The 26,403-nt window shown below is 45.4% G+C and overlaps 1 protein-coding gene across 6 annotated transcripts in view; it reads left to right on the top strand.

Annotated features, from left to right (window-relative positions):
• The window catches only part of LOC142820909 (uncharacterized), a 105,308-nt gene that overhangs the window by 55,067 nt on the left and 23,838 nt on the right, over window positions 1-26,403 (top strand). For 4 of the 6 annotated variants that reach the window (XM_075910468.1, XM_075910467.1, XM_075910469.1 and 1 more), the window contains 2 exons: window positions 15,593-15,717; window positions 25,716-25,834. Coding sequence is in view for 2 of the 6 variants with exons in the window: in XM_075910472.1 (XP_075766587.1) it covers window positions 15,593-15,717; window positions 25,716-25,773 (183 nt within the window). In the remaining 4 variants the exon portion in view is untranslated. The remainder of the gene's footprint in view (window positions 1-15,592; window positions 15,718-25,715; window positions 25,835-26,403) is intronic. The other 2 variants (XM_075910466.1, XM_075910473.1) reach the window with 1 other exon arrangement.

Below are 26,403 nucleotides of genomic sequence, written 5' to 3'. Positions count from 1 at the left end.
CTTGGAGAGTTGCATATTCCCCAGAAGTGTACTTACTGCTCAAAACTGATGGCGAGAGCACGTAGGGACAGGGAAATGCATTTTAAAATGATACTCTTCAATAAGACTTTACAGCTTTCAGAGGCTAGCCCTTTGGTCTCGGCCGCAGCACAAAAGCGGAGAGCGTCATCCCCTGGGGTGATGACTTCAAAGAAAAAACGAGCCTCCCCCACTTGCTCGTTGCTCACCGCTCCCATGTCAAGACTCAGCCAGGGAGATAAGCCGGGCACTTCAGGAGTCGTCCCGTGGCCTCCTAAGCCCGTGCTACCAGCCAGTCCCAAAAGACTGGTTGTGTCGACACTGTCGGTACATGCCACATCAGCACCGACTCCATCAACTGCACCAAAGATCATGCACAGACAAACTTGGGCACCATTGGAATGCTATTCGGCACTGACAAAGTGGGCGCCGGAGACAGCCCCACAGAGGGCGCATGGGACAGCGCCGGAGACGGCACCGCAGAGGGCGCATGGGATGGCGCCGGAGACGGCACTGCAGAGGGCACGAGAGACGGCACCGGAGATGGCACAGGGCATGGACTCTCCATGCTCGTCTACATCACACTCCTCTGTACTGCAGACCGAGGAGCAAGCACAAACTTCAGCACTGAGACAATCGGATGATGACTCTGATACTGAGATCACTTCGGTTCCTACGAAGGTGGCTAGGAAATCCATAACATGCCTCCCTTCACTCTCTCCATCTGCGGTATTCTCCCCTGTACTATCCCCATCACCACCAGCGTGTAGATCCCCTCAGAGGACACCCCATGTCATCTCGGAGTCTCACCCATGACCCACCCCTTGATCACCTCACTTGCACTCCATGCCTTAACACACTGCTCACGTGCACAGACGATCCTCTCCATGATTCAGGTACTTACCTTGCAGCTCCCATTCTCGGAGCTGCTTCCTATGTGCAACATACCATGGTAGACATGAGAGTGTGTATTCCTCCAGAAGATCGTCTCCAGCATATTCAGATCACTTATACGAATGCTATCATAGCTCCCATGGGCGTCACAGATCTCACTCATATGCCCATTCCTCATGCTGTTGTCATTCTTCATCACACCGTCATCACCCCGGTGCACATCCAACAGAGGAAACAATCACTGGTCCCACCTTCTGAGGTCCCTCCGGTGGTAACATATCAATCAGAGCCGGAAGAAGGCCAGATATTGGATGATGACCAACCTCAGGAAGCCTCTCCCACAGATCTCTCATTATCTTCTCCAGAAGCGGCTGTGTTTCCGGGGGATACCTCACCTCCAGATGCTATAAGGCAATTCCAAGATCTTTTTAAAAGGGTGGCAGACTCTGAGGAGGTGCAGCTGGCTGAAGTGCAAGCCAAGCAATATCGTCTCCTAAAAAACTTACATCCCCAACAACATTCTAGGATTGCTCTCCCTATAGGTGAGGCAATTATGGAGTCAGCCAAAGAGACCTGGCAGACTCCATCCTCGACTACACCAATGTTGAAGCGAGCCGATAAAAAGTACTTTGTGCCGGTGAAAGGTTTAGAATTCCTGTTCACTCATCCCCAACCTAACTCCCTGGTGGTGGATGCAGCCCTACAAAGAGCCAAGACCCCACAGGTCAGAGAGTCAGGAGCTGATAAAGATGCAAAGCAGTGATCATGAGATAGTAGATTTCAGGATCCTGACCAAAGGAAAAAAAGAGAGTAGTAAAATACACACCTTGGACTTCAGAAAAGCAGATTTTGACTCCCTCAGATAACTGATGGGCAGAATCCCCTTGGATGCTAACATGAAGGGGAAAGGAGTTCAGAACAACTGGCAGTATTTTAAAGAAGCCTTATTGAAGGCACAGAAAGAAATCATCCCGACGCGTAGCAAGAGAGGCAGACATGGTAAGAGACCAGATTGGCTTACAGGGGAAATCCTTGGTGAACTTAAGCACAAAAAGGAAGCTTACAAAAAGTGGAAACTTGGACAAATGACCAGGGCGGGGTTTAAATGTATAGCTCGAGAATGTCAAGGGGTTATCAGGAAGGCGAAAACGCAAATGGAATTGCAACTAGCAAATGAAGGATAACAAGAAAGGTTTCTATAGGCATGTTAACAAGAAGAAGGTGATCAGAGAGGGCGTGGGGCCCCTACTGGATGAAGGAGGTAACCTAGTGACAGATGATGTGGGGAAAGCTGAAGCACTCAATGCTTTCTTTGCCTCTGTATTCATGGACAAGGTCGGCTCCTGGACTAGTGCGCTAAGTGACGCAAGATGGGATGAAGATGGACAGCCCTTGGTGGGTAAAGAACAGGTTAGGAACTATTTAGAAAAGCTAAACGTACACAAATCCATGGATCCGGACTGAATGCATCCGAGGGTACTGAGGGAGTTGGCAAATGTCATTGAGGAGCCTTTGGCCATTATCTTTGAAAAGTCGTGGAGATCGGGAGAGATCCCAGATGATTGGAAAAAGGCAATTGTAGTGCCCATCTTCAAAAAAGGGAAGGACAATCCAGGGAACTATAGGCCGGTCAGTATTACCTCAGTTCCTGGAAAAATCATGAAAGGGGGATCCTTAAGGAATCCGTTTTGAGGCACTTGGAAGAGGGGAAAGTGATCAAGAATAGTCAGCATGGATTCACAAAGTGACTGGATGTGATATATCTTGACTTTAGTAAGGCTTTTGATACAGTCTCCCACAATATTCTTGCCAGCAAGTTAAGGGAATGTGGATTGGATAAATGAACAGAGAGATGGCTAGAAGGCCGGGCCCAGCGGGTAGTGATCAATGGCTCAATGTCAGGATGGCAGTCAGTTTCTAGCGGAGTGCCCCAAGGTTCGGTTCTAGGACCGGTTTTGTTCAATATCTTTATTGATGAGGGGATGGATTGCACCCTCAGCAAGTTTGCAGATCACACTAAGCTAGGGGGAAAGGTAGATACACTTGAGGTCCAGAGTGACTTAGACAAATTGGAGGATTGGGCCACAAGAAATCTGATGAGGTTCAACAACGACAAGTGCAGAGTGCTGCACTTGGGACGAAAGAATCCCAAGCATTGTTACAAGCCGGGAACCAACCAGCTAAGTAGTAGTTCTACAGAAAAGGACCTGGGGGTTACAGTGGATGAGAAGCTAGATACAAGTCAACAGTGTGCCCTTGTAGCCAAGAAGGTTAATGGCATATTGGTTGCATTAAGAGGAGCATTGCCAGCAAATCCAGAGAAGTGATTATTCCCCTTTATTCGGCTCTGGTGAGGCCACATCTGGAGTATTGTGTCCAGTTCTGGGCCCCCCACTACATAAAGGATGTGGACGCATTGGAGAGGGTCCAGTGGAGGGCAACCAGAATGATTAAGGGGATGGAGCATATGACCTATGAGGAGAGGCTGACAGAGTTGGGTCTGTTTAGTCTACAGAAGCGAAGGGCAAGGTGGGATTTGATAGCAGCCTTCAACTTCCTGAAGGGAGGTTCCAAAGAGGATGGAGAGAGGCTGTTCTCAGTAGTGACAGATGGCAGAACAAGGAGCAATGGTCTCAAGTTGAGGTGGGAGAGGTCCAGGTTGGATATTCGGAAAAACTATTTCACTAGGAGAGTGGCGAAGCACTGGAATGGGTTCCCTAGGAAAGTAGTGGAGTCTCCATCCCTAGAGGTGTTTAAGTCTCGGCTTGACAAAGCCCTGGCCGGGTTGATTTAGTTGGGATTGGTCCTGCCTAGAGAAGGGGGCTGGACTTGATGACCTTCTGAGGTCTCTTCCAGCTCTATGGTTCTATGATTCTATGACATTTTCAGTAGAAAGGTGTATTCTTCTTCCACGCTTCTGCTCTAGATTGCGAATTACGCTGCCCTACTTTTGAACCATAGTTTCAATAACTACGCAAAGTTAATCGATCTCGTGCAACACCTGCCAGAAGCCAATAAGGCACTCTTGAGAGCTGTGGTTTAGGAAGGTTATGCGTGTTCCAGAGCAGGACTGCAAATTGCCATGGATGTTGCTGATATGGCAGCACAATCTGTTGCCACTTTTGGGAGAGGGGGAGCCTATACAGAAACGATGGGCTCCACCTAAACCAGGGTGGAACCAGACTGCTGGCACTAAACATTAAAAAGGCCGTAGAGCAGTTTTTAAACTAAGAAATGGGGGAAAGCCCACTGGTGCAGAGAAGCACATAAATCGGATGAAGACTTCTCTTAGAGGAGAATCCATTGATAGAGATTCTCTAAGCTGTAGTCAGAAAGAGAGGAGGGGAGAGGACAAACCATGGGCCAGAGCAGACAGACAACCGCATACAAAGGAATCCAATGCATCAGGGAAGGGCAGACAAATAAGCAGTGGCAAATTTTTAAAGAGCTTCTGCACAAATGCTAGGAGTCTGACTAATAAGATGGGTGAACTAGAGTACCTCGTATTAAAGGAGGAGATTGACATAATAGGCATCACTGAAACCTGGTGGAATGAGGAAAATCTGTGGGACACAATCATACCGGGATATAAAATATATTGGAAGGATAGAGCAGGCTGTGTAGGTGGCGGAGTGGCACTGTATGTGAGATAATGTAGAATCAAATGAAATAAAAATATTAAATGAATCAACATGGATAGTAATTCCATGCTCCAATAATGAGAATTTAGCAGTAGGATATATTACCGACCACCTGACCAGGACAGCGATACTGACATAGAAATGCTGAGGGAGATTAGAGAGGCTACCAAAATAAAGAACTCTCTAATAATGGGACATTTTAATTATCCCCATAATGACTGGATACATGTCACCTCAGGAAGAGAAGCAGAGATAAAATTTCTCAATGGCTTAAATGACTGCCTCTTGGTGCAGCTGGTACAGAAACCCACAACGGGAGAGGCAGTTCTCGATTTAGTCCTGAGTGGAGCTCAGGATCAGGTCCAGGAGATAACCATTACAGGACCGCTTGGGACTAGTGACCATAATATAATAACATTTAACATTCCTGTGGTGGGAAGAACACCTCAGCAGTCCAACACCCTGGCATTTAATTTCAAAAAGGGGAATTACACAAAAATGAGGAGGTTAGTTAAACAGAAATTAATTACTAGAGCCAAATCACTGCAAGGGTTCCTTGAGTAAACCCTTGCTGATGCCTGCTCTGGAGCAAAAGAGGCGACATTCAACAGTTGGGCCTCTTTTGCACTCCTTTATGCTTTTCCTCCAATGGTCCTCATTCCCAGAAAGTTGGAAAAAATCAAAGCAGAATCAGCAACTGTAATTCTCTTAGCTCCAGCTTGGCTGAGACAGCCATGGTACCCGTTCCTACACAGCATGTCTGTAGTGCCACGCTGGCCGCTCCCTCCCATCCTAGATCTTTTCTCACAAGACTATGGTTCTCTCCTTCAACCCAGACCAGACTCCTTACACCGGACGGCATGGCTCCTAACTGGCTCAGGCCAGGAGGGGACCTCTGTTCAGATCAAGTGAAAACAGTACTAATACACAATAGAAAATCGTCCACTCAGAGTACTTATCTTGCAAAATGGCGTAGATATTCACAATGGTGATCTTGTAGCAACATCAAGCCTCAGGGCACTCTTCTACACCATATCCTTGACTACGTCGTCCACCTGCAGAACTCGGGACTTTCTCTTTCGTCTCTGAAAGTACATTTGGCAGCTATCAGTGATTTTCATTCTCCCATTGAGGGGGTGTCAGTGTTTGCGCACCAAACCACCAAAAGGTTTCTAAAAGGCCTAATGAACTTGCATCCTCCTCGTAGGACACCCCTCTTCCCTCCTGGAATCTGGATCTGGTGCTCGACACTGTCATGTACCCTCCTTTCGAACCACTAGCTGCAATACCATTACAAATACTCATTATGAAAGTAGTCTTTCTACTTGCAAGGATGTCAACACGCAGAGTCAGCAAGCTAGCAGCACTGATGGCAACTCCACCCTTTACTTTTTTGTCAGAGGATTCGGTCATGTTACGCTTTCACCCAGCATTTACTCCCAAGGTTTCCTCATCCTTCCATATTAATGAACCTATTGTCCTTCCATCCTTTTATCTCAAGTGTCATTAGTCACAGAGAGACGCGTTACTACATACACTTGATGTATGCCGGGTGCTTTCCTTTTATATAAACAGACCTCGACAGTGGCGCCACACAGACAGACTTCTAGTGTCAATTGCACAGTGCTCCAAAGGCAATGCACTCTCTAGCCAATGTATAGTTAGACTTATAGGCATATGCATCGCTTCTTGCCATTTGTTAAGAGATAAACCTCTTCTCTCATGACCGAAGGCACATTCTACCAAAGTGGTAGTGACCTCCACGGCCTTCGCCCAGGGAGTCCCACTAAGTGATATTTGCTGAGCAGCCACCTGGGCTTCCAGCACCTCTTTCATGCGTGATTATGCTATTGTACGACATCTAGCAGCAGACTCCGCAGTTGCATCGGCGGTGTTATCGGTTGCAGAACATTATTGATCTGGAGCGCACACTGGCTACTGCTGTACAGTCACCTAGAATGGAGCACCCACGAGGACCACTCGTAGAAGAAGAAAAAGTTACTTACTTTGGTGCAGGAATGATGGTTCTTCGAGATGTGTCCCCATGGGTGCTCCACGTCCCGCCCTCCTCCCCGCTCTGCGGTTTGTATTTGTCTCATTTCAGATACCAAGCGGGGAGAGGAGCTGGACTGTGTGACAGTAGAAAGGTGCAAATGGCACGAGACGCTAACCGTGCATGCATGGTCCGGCTGACTAAGGCTGTAAAATCCTTCAACCAGCGGCGCCGGGACGAGTCCAACACCTGAAGTGGAGCACCCACGGGGACACATCTTGAAGAACCATCGTTACTGCACCAAGGTGAGTAACTTCTTCTGCTCCAACCCTAGGCCCTCCATAGGCAATCTCCTAACCACTCCGTCTTCTCAGAGGAAGAGAAGGAAGTGGACGTCACAGGGGCAGAAAGAACTATGGACCAACTGAGCACCTTTCATCCTTGTCACCTTAAGATACAATCATGCCCCTGCCATCCAATGCAGGGGATGATTTCAAGTCTTTCCAAGAGCTTTTTAAGAGGGTGGCAGTTGCACTGGACATATCACTATCAGCTATGTCCAAGATTCAGCACAAGCGCATGAATACCTTGGACACCTCGTCACAGGCTGAGCTGGCAATCCCCATGAACAAAGTGCTCATGGATCCTGCTAAAACCCTGTGGCAGATGCCAGCAACAATCCTGCCCATTGGCAAAAGATCCGATTGCAAGTACTATGTGGTCCCCAAAGGTGCAGAATTCTTATTTTTGCACCCCACACCAAATTCCTTAGTGGTTGAAGCAAAGTACACACCCCACATATTGGATCAGCTATCAACCTTTATTGTAGATCTTCCTGATAACAAAAAAGAACAATACAATACGAACATGAAAGAAGGGGCATTGATCACTAGAATAGCTGTACAGCCTGCACTAGCTTCAGCAGACACAGCCTCAAGATCCTTAGCATCAGCAATTGTCATGAGGCGGGCTTTGTGGCTCCAGTTGTCTGGATTCCCAAGGGAGGTACAATCCACGGTGGAAGATCTACCGTTTGAGAAAATGAAGCTGTTTACCAAGTCCACCAACGCTTCCCTCCATACACTGAAGGACTCAAGAGCCACTCTGAAGACATTAGGCACACGTGTACCTATGAATAAAAAGAAACAGGGAAGACCTTTCACACAAAGATATAAACCACCCCCATTTAATCAACAGTCAAGGCATTAAAACAACAGGCGACAGCCCAGACAGAATAGACGCAGGCAGGCCTCTGACCAGGCAACCACACAGCAACCTTCAACATCCTGTCAAGCATTTTGAAGGTCTGGCTGAGGATTGGACAGCATTGACTTCTCCAAGGCAGCAAAACAAACCTTATACACCATTTGGCAGCAGACTAGCTGCATTCTATCCAGCGTGGTTGACCATCACCACAGACAAATGGGTATTGGAGATAATTGAAAGTGATTATCGAATCCCATGTTCTTCCATTCCCAATCACCTCGTTCCTCTTCAGGGACCCCTCTCGCGAATTTGGCTTGTACAAGAGGCACAGCACCTCTTACATCTAGGGGCTATAGAAGAGGTCCCACCAATACACAAGGGGTGGGGTTCTACTTCCGCTAGTTCCTGGCCATCAAGAAGTCAGGGGGGTGGAGACCGATTTTAGATCTCCGAAAACTCATTCGATTTGTTTGTTACCAGCAGTTCAAAATGGTAACCCTAGCCACCATCATTCCTGCCTTGGAAAAGGGAGATTGGCTGTCCACCCTTGACCTCCAAAACACGTTTTTTCATATCACAATACACCCTTCCCACCACCGATTCCTGAGGTTTACTATAAGAGACTTCCACTTCCAATACAAAGTGTTGCCATTCAGACTCTCGACGGCCCCAAGATTCTTCTCAAAAGTCTTGACAGTTGTGGCGGCCCACCTGAGGAAAGGGGGCATCACCGTATTCCCATACCTAGACGAGTGCCTAATAAGGGGCTCCACGGTGCACGAAACACAGCAGTCAGTAGCCACCACCAGAGTACTGTTCCACTCTCTGGCTCTACAGATCAGTTTAAAAAAGCATGTCCTTACCCCAACTCAGACCATAGATTTCATAAGAGCACGCTTAGGGTATGGCTACACTGTGGGGGAGTGGGGGAGGGGTTGGAAGAGGTATGCAAATAGCACTCACATTTATATACTTTCTTCCATTTTTTTTCCAGAAGAGGCTTTTCCGCCATTTGGCCCCATCTGCACGGGGCCAAATGTTGGAAAAAAAGCCCTCTTTCAAAAGCCCTTGTAAACCTCGTTTTACAAGGAATAAGGGGACTTTCGAAACGGGGGTTTTCCGACAGTTGGCCCGGTGTAGATAGGGCCATATGGCGGAACATACTTTTCCAGAAAAAAAACTGAAGAAGGTATGCAAATGTGAGCACTATTTGCATACCTCTTCTGAACCCTCCTTTCCCCCACCCCAGTGTAGCCGTACCCTTAGACTGCATGAACATGATAGCTTCATTACCCCAGCACAAGTTCGCAACTGTCAAGGACCTGGTGTGTCTCTAGCACTAACCAGTCCATCCATAATTGCAAGACAATGCCTGCAACTACTGGGACACATAGCAGAAGACACACTTGTGGTACCACATACTCAGCTGCTCAGGCCTGGCTAAGAATGGTGTACAGACACCGTATAAAGAGGCACCTCACCATGCCAAACAAGATAAAGTCCACACTCACATGGTGGACACTACATCCCAATGTGTGCAGGATGGTATCCTGCCAGTGCCCACCCACAACTCTAACAATAATGACAGACGCCTCGTTAATAGGCTGGGGAGGTCGCCTGGGCAGACGTATGTGCAAGCTCAATGGCACAGGGACAAGACTGACAAACACATAAATGTACTCGAACTTAGAGCACTTCACAATGCCTATTGCCACTTCCAGGCTATAATTCAAAACAAAACGATCCAAGTATTAACGGACAACACTACAACAATGTACTATGTCAATTGACAAGGGGGAGCACAATCTTATCAGTTATGCCAGGAAGCTGTGAAGCTATGAGAGTGGTGTATCCCCAGGAATGTAACACTCATAGCTACCTACCTTACCGGCAAGGACAACGTCCTAGCAGACAGTCTCAGCAGAGACTTCTCTCGCAACCACAAGTGGGAAATCAACCCCACAATACTAAATCATCTATCCCAGAGATGGGGTTCCCCCTCGATAGACCTGTTTGCCACAAGCAAAAACAAGAAGTGCCACTACTATTTTTCAAGAGCAGGCATAGGCCCCCAATCCTTGGGTGATGCATTCCACATAAATTGGGAAGCACCTCTACTGGATGCATTCCCACCTTTCCTGCTGATCCAGTGCACTATTCTGAAAATCAGGCAGGACAAAGCAAAAGTCAGACTGGTAGTCCCCAAGTGGCCCAGACAGACTTGGTACCCGTACCTACTGCGGATGAGTATTCACCCACCATACAGTCTTCCACCAGTTTGGTCTCTGCTGACACAGAGGCACGACCCAGACATACACATACTCCACATCCACGCATGGATGGTGGGTGCCTGATGACTTCAGAGGTCGACTATCCTGAGTAAGTACAGCAAATCCTTGTGAACTGTCATAGACCTGCAACTAGAAAAATAATACAGTCAGAAATGGCACCTCTTCAAACTATGGTGCTTTGAACACAACTGCACTGCAATAGAAATACTTACCTGCTAGAACTACACAAAACAGGACTATCACTAATCAAAGTACACCTTGCTGCAATAGTGGCATAACATTCCCCTACACCCACTGCTGTAAGTGACCAAGAAGTGACCAATGGTAGGGATGATCCAGGAGAGTTTCTGCCAGTACTAAAAACAAGACATTTAAGGACGATGCTTAAGTCTTACTCACAAATTTCCTTCTTTTTATTTGAGTCTCATCATAAACATGACTTATGCTCTGATTCAGCAAAGCACTCCAGCATGGGCTTAACTTTGAGCCTGTGAATAGCTCCACTGAAGCCAATTAAGTATGTGCTTAAATGGTTTGCTGAATCAATACTGCTTTAATTCAGCTTTTCATCATTAATTTTCCTTTAAGGTTCTGATGTACAGAAGCAGAAGCCTTTCAGAATAAAAAACACTCTGTTATGCAAGGTGATTCTATATGTTCAAGTGTTGCATAAATGAAAACATAAATACAAAATTATGGTAAATGCTACATGTTTCAGTTTCATGAAAGAATTAAGTCATGTACAGCAGAAAGACTAATACTTGTCTCCTAAATAAATATCATGAATCAGGGTTGTGCTGAAATTTTTCCATGAACTGAGTCAGTTACACTTTACCTTAATAGGCATCAAGCGTAAAGCTATCAAGGCGGTTGCCAGTTAATAACACGGCTCTCACTTTGTGCTGTGTATTGTCTTGAATGGTGCTTGTAATGTTGATGCTGAGAACTCAGTGTTCACTTTCCTACCCAGAAGTTTCCAACTGGAGCTTGGATTTTCTCCTGGAACCATGGGCAGCGTGAGAGGCTTAATAGCTTCCGAAGTATGATTAAAGCTTAATTTATTTTGAGCAATGTCTGCAATTGTAATGGAACAGTACTGAAAAATTGCACTTGTGGTACATGGAAGAGGAGCTTTGTGATATAGGAGAAGGAACTGGATTAAAAAAACAAATGCCTTAAATCAAAGCCTCTGCCATTTACACTTGATTACAGCTATTAGGCAGGCATTGCTGGTGTTACTGTCGGGTGGGGGAAAGTCTTGCAGCTCAGCCTGCAACCTTTAGGCAGGATAATTATCCTTTTGGAGTTTTTCTTGAATTTTTATTTGGGATGAATCTTGCATTTTTCTTCTTTTTCAAAAGAAAAGATACTTTCCCAATCCATAGAAACCCTTTCCACCAGTCCTTGCATCCCCACAGCTTTGCCATCACACCTAGATCCTGACTTGGGATCACCCTTTTATATTTTAGTTCTGAAATCCAATCTATCCGGCACTGCTCTTCCAATGCACCTGCCTTCCAGATGTTTCTGGGCTGGTCTTCTCCTGCTATATGTGCCTCACTATCTGATGATTTTGTGCTGTGTACAGGTAGAGATAGGATGAGAGCCAACAAACTCATTTCACTTGTGACCAACATCATGGGCAATCCCGAGGTGACTCATAGACTCATAGACTTTAAGGTCAGAAGGGACCATTATGATCATCTAGTCTGACCCCCTGCACAGTGCAGGCCACAGAATTTCAACCACCCCTCTTAGAATAATCCTCTCACCTATATCAAAGATATTGAAGCATTCAAATACTTTGAAGGACCCAACATGCAGAGAGTCCTTCAGCTGTGATCTGTGCCCAATGCTACAGAGGAAGGCGAAAAACCTCCAGGGCCTCTGCCAATCTACCCTGGAGGAAAATTCCTTCCCGACCCCAAATATGGCGATCAGCTAAACCCTGAGCATGTGGGCAAGACTCACCAGCCAGAAACCCAGAAAGTTCCCTATAGCAACTCCTATCATCCCTCCATTGACCTATTTCCAACTGATAATGAATGGTCAATTAGTTACCAAGATCCTGTTATTTCATCCAACCATCCCCTTATCATAGAACTGGAAGAGACCCCAGAATGTCGTCAAGTCCAGCCCCCCGCTCTAGGCAGGACCAATTCCAGCTAAATCAACCCGGCTAGGGCTTTGTCAAGCCGAGACTTAAATACCTCTAGGGATGGAGACTCCACTACTTCCCTAGGTAACCCATTCCAATGCTTCACTACCCTTCTAGTAAAATAGTTTTTCCGAATATCCAATCTGGACCTCTCCCACCACAACTTGAGACCACTGCTCCTTGTTCTGCCATCTGTCACTACTGAGAACAGCCTCTCTCCATCCTCTTTGGAACCTCCCTTCAGGAAGTTGAAGGCTGCTATCAAATCCCCCCTCACTCTTCGCTTCTGCAGACTAAACAGACCCAAGTACCTCAGCCTCTCCTCGTAGGTCATATGCTCCAGCCCCCTAATCATTTTGGTTGCCCTCCGCTGGACCCTCTCCAATGCTTCCGCATCCTTTTTGTAGTGGGGGGCCCAGAACTGGACACAATACTCCAGATGTGGCCTCACCAAAGCCGAATAAAGGGGGATAATGACATCTCTGGATCTGCTGGCAGTGCTCCTCTTAATGCGTCCTAATATGCCATTAGCCTTCTTGGCTACAAGGGCCCCCTGTTGACTCATATCTAGCTTCTCATCCACTGTAACCCCCAGGTCCTTTTCTGCAGAACTACTACTTAAGTGGTTGGTCCCCAGCCTGTAACTATGCTTGGGATTCTTCCGTCCCAAGTGCAGGACTCTACACTTGTCTTTGTTGAATCTCATAAGATTTCTAGTGGCCCAATCCTCCAATTTGTCTAAGTCACTCTGGATCCTATCTCTGCCCTTAAGCGTATCTACCTCTCCCCCCAGCTTAGTGTCATCTGCAAACTTGCTGAGGGTGCAATCTATCCTCTCATCCAGGTCATTAATAAAGATATTGAACAAAACCGGTCCTAGAACCGAACCTTGGGGCACTCCACTAGAAACCGACCGCCATCCTGACATCGAACCGTTGATCACTACCCGCTGGGCCTGGCCTTCTAGCCATCTTTCTATCCATCTTACCGTCCATTTATCCAGTCCACATTCCCTTAACTTGCTGGCAAGAATATTGTGGGAGACTGTATCAAAAGCCTTGCTAAAGTCAAGGTATATAACATCCACTGACTTTCCCATGTCCACCGAGCCAGTTACCTCATCATAGAAGGTGGAGGATGATCTTTCACAGATTTTATTTTCATGAGCTCTTAGGTGACTGAGGAGTCTGATCCTTGAGCAACAGGATATTTGGCAGCGGTTTCAGGGAGTGTTGGAAGAAAGGGCTGGGTCACAACTGATGCAGAACAGTTGTCTGTCCTTTTTTTTCTGGTATTTTTCTGTGACCAGGGAAAGATAGTGTTCCTCAAAACTGGATGTTGCCTCTCTGACAAGTCTTCATCCATTCTCCTTATCCTGGGCTGCTATTTCTCAGGGTGCATTTACATGGCCGGGCTTAACTTGAAATAAGCTATGCAAATTAAGCTACATCAGTTGCGTAGCTTATTCGAAATTGGGAGCATCTACACAGCACTTATTCAGAAGTCGAGCACTCTTCCTCCGCCTTCCCTTGCTCCTCGTACAATGAGGATTACAGGAATCGGGTAAGAAGTCCTCCAGCTTGACAGGACTTCAATATTATTTTGAAATAACTGCCTGCTGTGTAGACACGGACTAAGCTGCCAGTATGTGGTGTCAGCATTTCTCTTGAAGTTTATCTTAAGGAAGTCATTAAAAGCGTTTCTTGTGGCCTTCCTGTTTCCTTTCTACTCTGGTATGCTGGCTCTACAGCAGTTGTTTTGGTTAGTGTGTATCAGGCATGTGCCCGGGGTGCCTGCTCCACCTCCGCCAGGACTGGGTAGTCAGGGCCTCAAGGAGTAGCCAGAATGGGAGGAAGCAAGGACCTGAGCAATGGGAGCTTTTGTTGTAAAACTAAGTCTCCTCTGTGCTGTTAGTCATGATGGGAACTACTGGAAATTTCAAGTCTCCCCTGTTTAGACAACAGTTCACCACCCAGTGAGGTTACTGCATACGATATAAGATGGAAAGGTGAGGCCACATACAAAACACTGACTTCTTTTCTTTTCTTTTCTTTTCTTTTCTTTTCTTTTCTTTTCTTTTCTTTTCTTTTCTTTTCTTTTCTTTGCCATTGTTTGCCATTGTTTGCCATTGTTTGCCAGCGTGTTGCTTGGGTTAATTTCCTGTATTCTGAGAGCACTATCAGACTTATCCCATTCACACAGACTGAGGAAGAGAAACATTCAGATGAAATGGAAAGGTGCAGGTTATGCTTAAGGAGTAAAGCTTCATTTTCCTTTTGCGAGAGATTGTTTACAGTTAACATATGCATTGGACATATCTGATATTTATAGGAAAGGGTTCCATTACAGTCTGACCCACAGCACTACATGTAAACATATCCAGCCTGCTTTGTGTCTTTATTCATTGGAGCAAGTCGGGGTGAACTTTTTGAGACATAATAGGAAACTCCTTTTCAGTGACTACCTTTGGCTTTGATACTTTGGGTGCTAGAAATTACACTACACTTCTCATCTATATTGTGTTTACTTGCCTTTAAGCTACGAATATACTGACAAGAAGCTGATATTGGAAAACAGTCTTAGGGTGTGTCTAGACTACATGCCTCCTTCGACGGAGGCATGTAGATTAGCCAGATTGGAAGAGGGAAATGAAGCCACGATTAAAATAATCGCGGCTTCATTTAAATTTAAATGGCTGCCCCGATCTGCCGATCAGCTGTTTGTCGGCAGATCGGGGCAGTCTGGACGCGACGCGCCGACAAAGAAGCCTTTCTTCATCGGCACAGGTAAGCCTCGTGAAACCAGGTTTACCTGTGCCGATGAAGAAAGGCTTCTTTGTTGGCGCGTCGCATCCAGACTGCCCCGATCTGCCGACAAACAGCTGATCGGCAGATCGGGGCAGCCATTTAAATTTAAATGAAGCCACGATTATTTTAATCGCGGCTTCATTTCCCTCTTCCGATCTGGCTAATCTACATGCCTCCGTCGAAGGAGGCATGTAGTCTAGACACACCCTTAGGGTGCAGTGTTTCATAGCAACACACCTGGTGAAATGCTCAGGCAAGCAATTACAAAAATAAATTATCTGTCTTACTATCTGAACCACGAGGAGTAATGGTAGTTCGAATTAGAGAGCCTAATTCGAACTACCTACTCCGTGCCGCGTGTAGCCACGGGCATGGAGCCCGCACTAAGGGGGATTTAAAAATGGCGGTGCCCGGGAAGATGCAAAATGAAGCCCGGGATAGTTAAATCCTGGGCTTCATTTGCAACTTCGAATGCCTCCATGAGCCATCCTAGGCTAGTTCGAACTAGGGTGGCAGTGTAGACATTACCTCTGTGCTTTATTATGTTTGCTGCTACAACAACTGACTCTCTCTTTTTTCCCCAGGGTTTTCCTTGCAGAGGGAACATAAGAACCACCAGACTTGGTCAGATCACAGGGGCATCTAGCCCAGTATCCTGGCTGATAACAGTGGCCAATGCCAGGTGCCCCAGAGAGAGTGAACAGAACAGGTAATCCTCATGTGATCTCTCTCCTGTTGTCCATTTCCATACAAATAGGGGCTAAGAACACCATTCCCACCCACCCTGGCTAATATCTGTTGATGGACCTAACCTCCATGAATTTATGAATACTTTTCCTTATTCACTTTTTCCATAGCAGTCATGCTATCCTAGCCCCCCTTAGTCTCCTCTTTTCTAAGCTGAAAAGCCCAAGTCTTTTTAATCTCTCTTCATGTGTTCTTAACATCCCAAGTAACTACTCTAAATTCTGTGTCACCAACATCTGCTCAATTTTAACACTCTTCAGTGTGACAGCTTTCCGTGGCCATTTACTCTAATAAGTATTTTATGTTAATACTCTTAGTGCTTCCAGGAGGATCAGTAACATACTTGGCCACAAGAGCTATAATATGTTTGAAATTTGGATGTTTAGAAAATAGTAGCAAAGTTTGCTAGAGATGATTTGATGTGGTTTTAATACACCCTTCTCACAATTACTTTTCTTTCAAGTCATTTCATGAAATGTGGTGATTAAGCAATGTCTGCAACATTCTCAGTCTAAATCATATTCACAGCAACCAGCAGGAAGTCACAGAACATCCTATTTCAGCAACAATTAACCTAAAAACTTCAATATCAAACAGACTAATGCAGTCTCATTATAACTGCAATTGTACTCTGTTTTGGAACGGAGGCTCTGAACTGGGGTAGTGATACTAGCCATTAACAGAACAAAACTCAAAGAATGCGAACATAGAATGTTTGTTGAATTTTTAGAATTACCTGTTTGAATCAATAACGTCAAAACATTACATCCCACATGTAACAGCCACAGTTAAACTTGAGTTTACTGTCATGGTTCAAATACAGATATGGAATTCTGCTTCCGCAGTGGTGTTCACAATGTTCTAGGGGTGTTATTTAAGCAGCAGTTTACACAAGAATGTCTGACAGTTGCCCATGTTTACAGGTCTGGAATTTCCATATACAGTGCACTAGCATTGCCAGAAGCAAACCCTACTCTACTGTATCTTAGAACATAAGAATGGCCATACTGGGTCAGACCAAAGGTCCATCTAGCCCAGTAGCCTGTCTGCCGACAGTGGCCAGTACCAGGTGCCCCAGAGAGGGTGCACCAAAGACAGTGATCAAGCGATTTGTCTCCTGCCATCTCTCTCCAGCCTCTGACAAACAGAGGCCAGTGACACCATTTCTATCCCTTGGCTAATAGCCTTTTATGGACCTAACCTCTGTGAAATTATCTAGCTTCTCTTTAAACTCTATTATAGTCCTAGCCTTCACAGCCTCCTCTGGCAAGGAGTTCCACAGGTTGACTACACGCTGTGTGAAGAAGAGTGATAGAAATGTAGCCGTGTTAGTCTGGTGTAGCTGAAACAAAATACAGGACTATGTAGCACTTTAAAGACTAACAAGATGGTTTATTAGATGATGAGCTTTTGTGGGCCAGACCCACTTCCTCAGATCAAATAGCGGAAGAAAAGTGTGAAGAAGAACTTTCTTTTATTAGTTTTAAACCTGCTACCCATTAATTTCATTTGGTGTCCTCTAGTTCTTCTATTATGGGAACTAATAAATAACTTTTCTTTATCCGCCCTCTCCACACCACTCATGATTTTATAGACCTCTATCATATTCCCCCTCCGTCTCCTCTTTTATAAACTGAAAAGTCCCAGTCGCTTTAACCTCTCTTCATATGGGACCCGTACAATCCCCTAATCATTTTAGTTGCCCTTTTCTGAACCCTTTCCAAGGCCAAAATATCTTTTTTGAGGTGAGGAGACCACATCTGTACACAGTATTCAAGATGTGGGCATACCATAGTTTTATACAGAGGCAGTAAGATATTCTGGGTCTGATTTTCTATCCCTTTCTTAATAATTCCTAACATCCCATTTGCCTTTTTGACCGCCGCTGCTCACTGTCTGGAAGTTTTCAGAGAACTATCGACGATAACTCCAAGATCTCTTTCCTGATTTGTCATAGCCAAATTAGCCCCCATCATACTGTACATATAGTCGGGGTTATTTTTCCCAATGTGCATTACTTTACACTTATCCACATTAAATTTCATTTGCCATTTTGTTGCTCAAACACTCAGTTTGGTGAGATCTTTTTGGAGTCCCTCACAGTCTGCTTCTGTCTTGACTATCCTAAACAGTTTGGTATCATCCGCAAACTTTACCACCTCACTGCTTACCCCTTTCTCCAGATCATTTATGAATAAGTTGAAAAGGATTGGTCCCAGGACTGGCCCTTGGGGGACACCACTAGTTACCCCTCTTCATTCTGAAAATTTACCATTTACTCCTACCCTTTGTTTCCTGTCTTTTAACCAGTTCTCAGTCCAAGAAAGGATCTTCCCTCTTATCCCATGGCAATGTAATTTACACAAGAGCCTTTGGTGAGGGACCTTGTCAAAGGCTTTCTGAAAATCTAAGTATACTATATCTACTGGATCCCCCTTCTCTGCATGTTTGTTAACCCCTTCAAAGAACTCTAACAGATTAGTAAGACATGATTTCCCTTAACAGAAACCACGTTGACTTTTGTCCAACAAACTATGTTCTTCTACATGCCTAACAATTTTATTCTTTACTGTTGTTTCAACTAATTTGCCTGGTACTGAAGTTAGACTTCCCGGTCTGTAATTGCCAGGATCGCCTCTACAGCCCTTTTTAAATATTGGTGTCACATAGGCTACCTTCCAGTCATTAGGTACGGAAGCCGATTTAAAGGATAGGTTACAAACCACAGATAATAGTTCAGCAATTTCCCATTTGAGTTCTTTTAGAACCCTTGGATGAATGCCATCCGGTCCCGGAGATTTGTTAACATTCAGTTTTTCTATTTGTTCTAAAACCTCCTCTAATGACACTTCAATCCGGGACAGTTCCTCAGATTCATCACCCACAAAGGATGGTGCAGATTTGGGAATCTCCCCAATGTCCTCAGCCGTGAAGACTGAAGCAAAGAAATCATTTAGTTTCCCTGCAATGGCTTTATTGTCCTTGATTGCTCCTTTTATATCTCGATCGTCTAGGGGACCCGCAGGTTTTTGAGCGGGCTTCCTGCTTCTAATGTACTTAAAAAACCTTTTATTTCTTTTTGAGTTTTTGGCTAGCTGTTCCTCAAAATCTTTTTTTCCTTTTCTTATTAGATTTTTATGCTTGATTTAACGGTGTTTATGTTCCTTTCCATTTATCTCACTAGGATTGGACTTCCACTTCTTAAAAGATGCCCTTTTGTCCCTCACTGCTTCTTTTACATGGTGGTTAAGCCACCGTGACCCTTTTTTAGGTCTCTTGCTAAGTTTTATAATTCGGGGTATGCATTTAAGTTGGGCCTTTATTATTGTGTCTTTAAAAAGTTTCCATGCCGCTTGCAGGGATTTGGCTCTAGTCATTGTGCCTTTTAATTTCTGTTTAACTAACCTCCTCATTTTTGTGTAATTCCCCTTTTTGAAATTAAATGCCAGGGTGCTGGACTGCTGAGGTGTTCTTCCCACCACAGGAATGTTGAATGTTATTATATTATGGTCACTAGTCCCAAGCGGTCCTGTAACGGTTATTTCCTGGACCTGATCCTGCGCTCCACTCAGGACTAAATCGAGACCTGCCTCTCCCGTTGTGGGTTCCTGCACCAGCTGCTCCAAGGAGCAGTCATTTAAGCCATTGAGAAATTTTATCTCTGCTTCTCTTCCTGAGGTGACATGTATCCAGTCAATATGGGGGTAATTAAAATCCCCCATTATTATAGAATTCTTTATTTTGGTAGCCTCTCTAATCTCCCTCAGCATTTCTATGTCAGTATCACTGTCCTGGTCAAGTGGTCGGTAATATATCCGTACTGCTAATTTCTTATTATTAGAGCATGGAATTACTATCCATAGTGACTTTATTGAACATGTTGATTCATTTAATATTTTTATTTCATTTGATTCTACATTATCTTTCACATACAGTGCCACTCCGCCACCCACCCGGCCTGCTCTATCCTTTCAATATATTTTATATCCTGGTATGATTGTGTCCCATATCCTTGACATATTAAGCTTTGAATAGGGACTGGATATGGCTGGTTCATTACAAAAGCGATTTTCTTTCTCTTGGTATTCACACCCCCTCCTCAACTGTTGGGAATGGGCCATATCTACCCTGATTGAATTGGCCTCCTTACCACTGGTTCTCCACTTGATACGGTAACTTCCTTCTTTTCATGTGCCAGTATATTTGTGCCTGCCTCTGTAATATCCATTCCATGCATCTGATGAAGTGGGGTTTTGCCCATGAAAGCCTATGCACACAGAAATCTCTTAAGGTATGTCTACACTACAAAGTTAGTTCGAACTAACGGACGTTAGTTCGAACTAACTTTCATAGGCGCTACACTAGTGCTTAGTTCGAACTAGGTAATCCTCATTCCACGAGGATTAAGCCTAGTTCGAACTAGCTAGTTCGAATTAAGGGGTGTGTAGCCCCTTAATTCGAACTAGTGGGAGGCTAGCCCTCCCCAGGTTTCCCTGGTGGCCACTCTGGCCAACACCAGGGAAACTCTACTGCCCCCCTCCCAGCCCCGGACCCCTTAAGGGGGCACGGGCTGGCTACGGTGCCCGTGCCAGGTGCAAGCCTGCCAGCACCCAGCCAGCAGACCCTGCACCTGGCACGGATCGAGCCACCCACCCGATGCCCCCTAGCCCTCCCCCTCTTTCCGGGACCAGGCTGGCGGCTCCCGGGAGCTTTCCCAGGACTGCAAGAGGCGGGCACCCGCCTGGGCTAGTGCGGACATCGTGGACCTCGTCCACGATCTCCGCACTAGGCACAGGAAAGTGGCCGGCTTGGGCAGGATAGCTGCCAGCCTGGCCACCCAGAAGCAGGTGTGCAAGAGAATCAAGGGGGTCCACTGAGACCCCCGACCCTGAGCCCTGAGCTTACAATGGCCATCCTGGGTCAGACCAAAGGTCCATCTAGCCCAGTAGCCTGTCTGCCGACAGCGGCCAACCCTAGGGACCCTGGAGGGGATGGACCGAAGACAGTGACCAAGCCATTTGTCTCGTGCCATCCCTCTCCAGCCTTCCACAAACCTTGGGTAGGGACACCACTCCTACCCCCTGGCTAATAGCACTCCATGGACCCAACCTCCATGACTTGATCTCACTTCCCTTTAAACTCTGTTCTAGTTGTAGCCTTCACAGCCTCCTGCAGCAAGGAGTTCCACAGGTTGACTCTTTGCTTTGTGAAGAACAACTTTCTGTTACTAGTTTGAAGCCTGCTACCCATTCCTTTCCTTTGGTGTCCTCTAGTCCTTCTTTATGGGAACTAATGAAGAACTTTTCTGTATGCACCGTCTCCACCCAACTCCTGCCTTCCCCTCTCCCAGCCTCTCTCTTCCCCTCTCCCACCTCCTTTTCCCAGTCTCTCCCAGTTTTGTTCAATAAAGACAGATTCCATTTTGGAAGACACGTTATCTTTATTTTGTACATCAAGAAGAGGGGCAAGTGGAAGGAGGTGAGGGAGGAATGGGGCACGAGCCCCCGATGGGGAGGACTGGGCTGGCTCTGCGGGCTTCTGGGGGTGGAAGCTCTCCTGCAGCCCCCCAATTGTCCCCTCTCCCCAGATGGCAGCCTGTGGCAAGTGCAGCCGGGCTGATGGCCGAGTGCTGTGATGTGCCCAGTGTGGGCACTCAGGGCACTCCAAGCCAGGACTGCTTTGCAAGCGGGGCACCCCTGAGAACTGTCTGTCCGGAGTGGGGGTCGGGACCCTTTAAGCTCAGCCCTGAGACAGCAGCTCCACGCTCTAAGTCCTCCTCTGATGCCCTGCCGGCACTGCTTCCGGCCAGCCTTAAGCCCGCTTCAGGGTCCACTTAATGTGGACGCGCTAGTTCAAATTAGCAAAACGCTAATTCGAACTAGTTTTTAGTTCTAGATGCGTTAGTTCGAATTAGCTTAGTTTGAATTAACTAATTCGAACTAAGTTAGTTCGAATTAGCGCTGTAGTGTAGACGTACCCTTAGTCTTTAAGGTGTCTCTGGATTGCTCATTATTCCTGCTTCATGCTGGGCTCAGGATACAGATAGAAATCCAGCTTGGGGATGCACCAGTCACATTCTTGTCATTACTCTGGTTCCCTTTGTTCATTGTAAAGTAGTGCTGATGAAAAGGAAACACGTGCCCATAGGCAGACTTAGTAATGGAGGTATGACGTTCTCATTGGAAAGCGGAGGAGTGACATAACTGCCTCACCGTCTGATGCATGATCCTTGCGTCTTGCAGTGCAGATGCTGCTGTGGGAAATAGGAGTGTACATGCTGTATAAAGCTAAGCAAAACAGCAATCCCCAGTACACCAATGTAGCCATCACTTTGCAGCACCTTCAGTGCATTCCTGGCTGAAATCTACCTTGGGCTTTATGATTGGCACTTTCTTCTAGTCTTGTGAGTGTTCTGATGCTAGGAGCAGTCAACTCGGGGGTATTTCTGGCTCAGGATGCAGTGGCAAAAGCTAAGCAGAGAAAGTCCCAGATTTGTGCCCTACAGTTTCAATCTGAATAAATTTTATTGGCCTGACAAGGTATGTGACTGTTGCCAAAGGGAAATGTAGTAATGATGAGGCCTGTGTTAACTGGTAGGGAATTTAATGCTTAGGTAGTTGTGAGCCATGGGGTGTGTCTAGACTACAGGGTTTGTTTTTTTTAAAGTGGCCTTTTTAAAAAAAAAAAGTCCCCTGCGTCTAGACTGCTGCTGCATTCTTTCGAAAGTAAATTGAAAGAAACGTGGCAGGTTTTTTGACCGTGGAAAATCTTATTTTACGAGGAAGAACGCCTTTTTTCCAAAGTGCTCTTTCGAAAAAAGGTGCTATGTAATGCAAACAGAGCTTTTTCGAAAGTACTGGTTGTAGTCTAGACGCTCTTTTTCGAAAGAGGCTTGCAGTCTAGACGTAGCCATGCTGAGGGTCTGAGGATGAGAAGGGAGATCAAAAGGCTTTAGGGGCAAGTCTCTATATAAAATGCAGCAGCAGTGCAGCTGCACCCCTCTAGCACTCCAGTGAAGATGCTGTAAGCTGACAGGGGAGAGTTATTCCCATTGGCGCAGAGAATCCACCTCCCTGAGAGGCAGTAGCTATGTTGGTAGGAGAAGCTCTTCCCCCATATACGGGTTAGGTCCTAGAACTATGTGGATTTTTCACACCCCCTTGAGCAACCTAGTTACACTTATAGATGTATATCTTGTAGACCTGGCCAGAAATCAGACCTTTAGTGTTATCTAAAGACATCTCAGAAGCTGCTGGGCTCATGCAGCTCTCCTGGCTGATATTCTAACATGCAAATCTGAGTCTGCACTAGCCAGTGTATGACAGGGAGCAGGCAATCTAGTACCATGATCTGCCTGCTAGCCCATGCTGGAGGAAGGGAACCTCTGGCCCAGGGGGACACAAAGAACCATACTCCCCACCAGGTTGGCACAGTGGGTGGGGTGGAAACTGTCTCTGAAACGAAACAAGAAAAGGGAAATGAGGGAGTGGGGTTGGTTTTTCTTCTCTTGCTGCAATTTCCCATTTGGGACTGATATTAATGACCAACAATCCGCCACAGTCAGTCCTCTGTCAGCCTTCAGTCTGGATGAGTTTTGTCACGTATGAATTATGAGAATGCATATAAATAGACACATATGATTGGAAACTAAACTGATTTTCTCAAAAGCCATGGCCTTTGTGTCACATACATTTCATATGTCATTGGCGCCCTCTGGTGCCAGCAGCCATCAATGTCATGACAGAAAATCGCTTTGAATCCAAACAGTGCTACACAATTTTATGTTACATAACCACAGCCCGAACAATTTGCAAGGTAGAGGCAGAGAGAAATTAAGAGACTTAGACAAGAGAGAAGCAGCATTTTGGCTCTTACTGGAGATACATTTATTAAGGAGCTCTTGGTGTGAGCACTTTGTAAATAAAAGAAGGGCTAACGTTATAACACTATCATGATGATGTATGTGTACAGCCACTTCACACGAGTTAATCAAATTTCTAACATAGGTACTTGCTGTAAAGAAACCTGTATGAATCATGCCTTTTTGTGCCCTGGGTTTTATTCTATTGATGATGTAATTTCTTATGCAACGTGAGCATTCTATGTCAGAAGAGCTTTCTTATTTCCCCTGCCTTATTTGTCACTTTAATTTGTGATTTCCAGGATTTCTATCCTTGCAGTGAGTGGTGGTTTGGGGGTTATGAAAAGATTATAATGGTGACCATGTTTTTTCTTCATACAAATGAGATAGCTATAGTCTATACCAGTGGTTAGTTACTCCACTGTAAAAACTGGCACTTTATTTCCAATCTGAATTTGTCCAGCTTCAGTTTCCAGACATTGGATTTTGTTCAACTTTTGTCTGCTAAAAAACTCTCTACTTCAATGCCTTTTCCCCACAACTAATCAAGTTGTGTCTTACTTTTCTCTTGGAAAAAGTAAACTAATTAATCTTATAGGCTACGTCTAGACTGGCATGATTTTCCACAAATGCTTTTAACGGAAAAGTTTTCCATTAAAGAGTGTCTAGATTGGCACGGATGCTTTTCCGCAAAAGCACTTTTTGTGGAAAAGCGTCCGTGCCAATCTAGACGCGGTTTTGCGCAAGAAAGCCCCGGTCGCCATTTTCACGATCGGGGCTTTTTTGCGCAAAACAATACCACGTTGTCTACACTGGCCCTCTTGTGCAAAAGCTTTGCGCAAAAGGGCTTTTGCCCGAACAGGAGCAGCATAGCATTTCTCATCTTACATGAGATCGTCAGTGTTCTTGCGGAAATTCAAGCGGCCAGTGTAGACAGCTGGCAAGTTTTTCCGCAAAAGCACGTGCTTTTGCGGAAAAACTTGCCAGTCTAGACACAGCCATAATGTCTAGCTATTCAATTTGAAAATCTCTTTACAGGTAGAGTTACAACTGTTACGTACTTTGAGCAAGGCCTGTATCTTCTTTTTCATCTGCCTATCACCATACAAACCTAGATTGCATAATGCATAAACTGCAATGATACATTTATATTGAAATATTATGCTATAATATTGCTATATTATATATACAGATTACTGGTGTCATTGGTAATGAGAAGATAAAAAGACACATTCCTTGCTCCTAGACTCTTACTAGCTACATATACATACCACGTGCTGCCAATAAATGCTAGTTTCACTCTACCTCCAAAAAACCAACGAGGAATATCAGAACTTTTATCCTTGAATGAATGTTCCTAAACTGGTTCCAGAATAAGTCTTTAAATGTATCCTTAATTTCCCCATGCCTGGAGAACAATATTGTCTGACTTCTTGTCCAGTAATGAAATAGCGTTTCGTTATGGTTGTCCTGAAAACTGAGTTTTCTGATAATCCATTGATACCAGAGAGATTAGGATAGAGGCCCCAATATTCTTATTTCATCCTAGTGGTGATCACTTGCTAAGCGTTTTGTTGTTCTTTTATGAGCGACAGAACTTTTTTATGCTCTCTTTCCATGTATGCACAGTATTGTGCGGGTTTCCTGTTTTTCTCCTTTTGCTATGCACACTATGCTCAAGTTCCTTTTTTTTAGGTCCAAAATAACCCTCCAGAGAAGTTCAAGCCAAAAAGAGTAAAGGTGCCATATGAAAAAAAAAGTCTTATTTCCTGACTCGAGAGAGAGATTTATGTGGAATTACAATTTACTTTAAATTCCAAGAGACTAGTTCAGGAATCTTCAAGGGCTTCTGTTTTGACAGGGATATTTGAACTTGGATCGCCTAACTGGCACCTATTTCCATTTCCAATGGGTAAAGTGCGTGAGTGTGGAGCCTAGCAATGTGACCAAATGTGTCCTGAACCGTTGTGCAGGGATTGCTAACTGGATTACAAAGATTAGAAATGGCCTTCTTTACGGTGCCCAAGGGAGGGGCCTGGCTCCTTTCCTGTTTACTCCATCCCTTCTCACTTTCTCTTTGCTCTGCTCTTTCCCCCCAGCTCAGCAGTGGGAACATGTCCCATGAAATCTGAATCTGTGAAGCTTGTTGCAGGCTGAAGAGAACAACAGATGGACACTACGAGGTGTGCCTAGGCCCCGATTCCGGCTCACCATTCAGGTACAAGGCAACTCTGGGTGCTGATGCATTTTGCTGATTTCTCTGTCAGACAAAGCTAATCACATGCACAGTCTTAGGCATAGTGATGGTGACATTGGGATAAACTATACGAGCCTGCTGCTGAGTCCTTCTAGTGAAGAGCAGGCCTCTGGGCAATCAGACAAGCCTTTTCCTCATTCAGATTATGCTTTCTCTGAGGGAAGAGTGCACATGGGAAACCTCTGCAACTGCATTAATGATGCATAAGAATTGTATCCACACTGTTGATCTCCTTCCCACAAAGTAGGTATACATTGAGGGGATGCCAGCTACCCATTGTGCCATTGCACAGGCAGGTTTAAAGCCCTGTTGCCCATCCGCCTCCTTTTCATTTATAGTAGCACACTGCATGGTATTCAGCCAGTGCAAGGATGTTTGGCCCCTCCAGTGTTTCTAGATGAGCAAGCACTGGGTTGATGAGATCTCCAGCAAGTGGCTCCTCTCTGAAAAAAGTGCAAGTTTGTGCAATCACGGAAACCTGCAAACTGTCTCAGTGCTGCAGGAAATGATTCTGCAAAGCAACACCCAGA

The sequence above is a fragment of the Pelodiscus sinensis genome, chromosome 27, assembly GCF_049634645.1.
Source record: "Pelodiscus sinensis isolate JC-2024 chromosome 27, ASM4963464v1, whole genome shotgun sequence".
In the NCBI taxonomy this organism is placed as follows: Eukaryota; Metazoa; Chordata; order Testudines; family Trionychidae; genus Pelodiscus; species Pelodiscus sinensis.
Note: the sequence above shows the minus strand (reverse complement) of the source record. Positions and strands in the feature narration are given on the sequence as shown.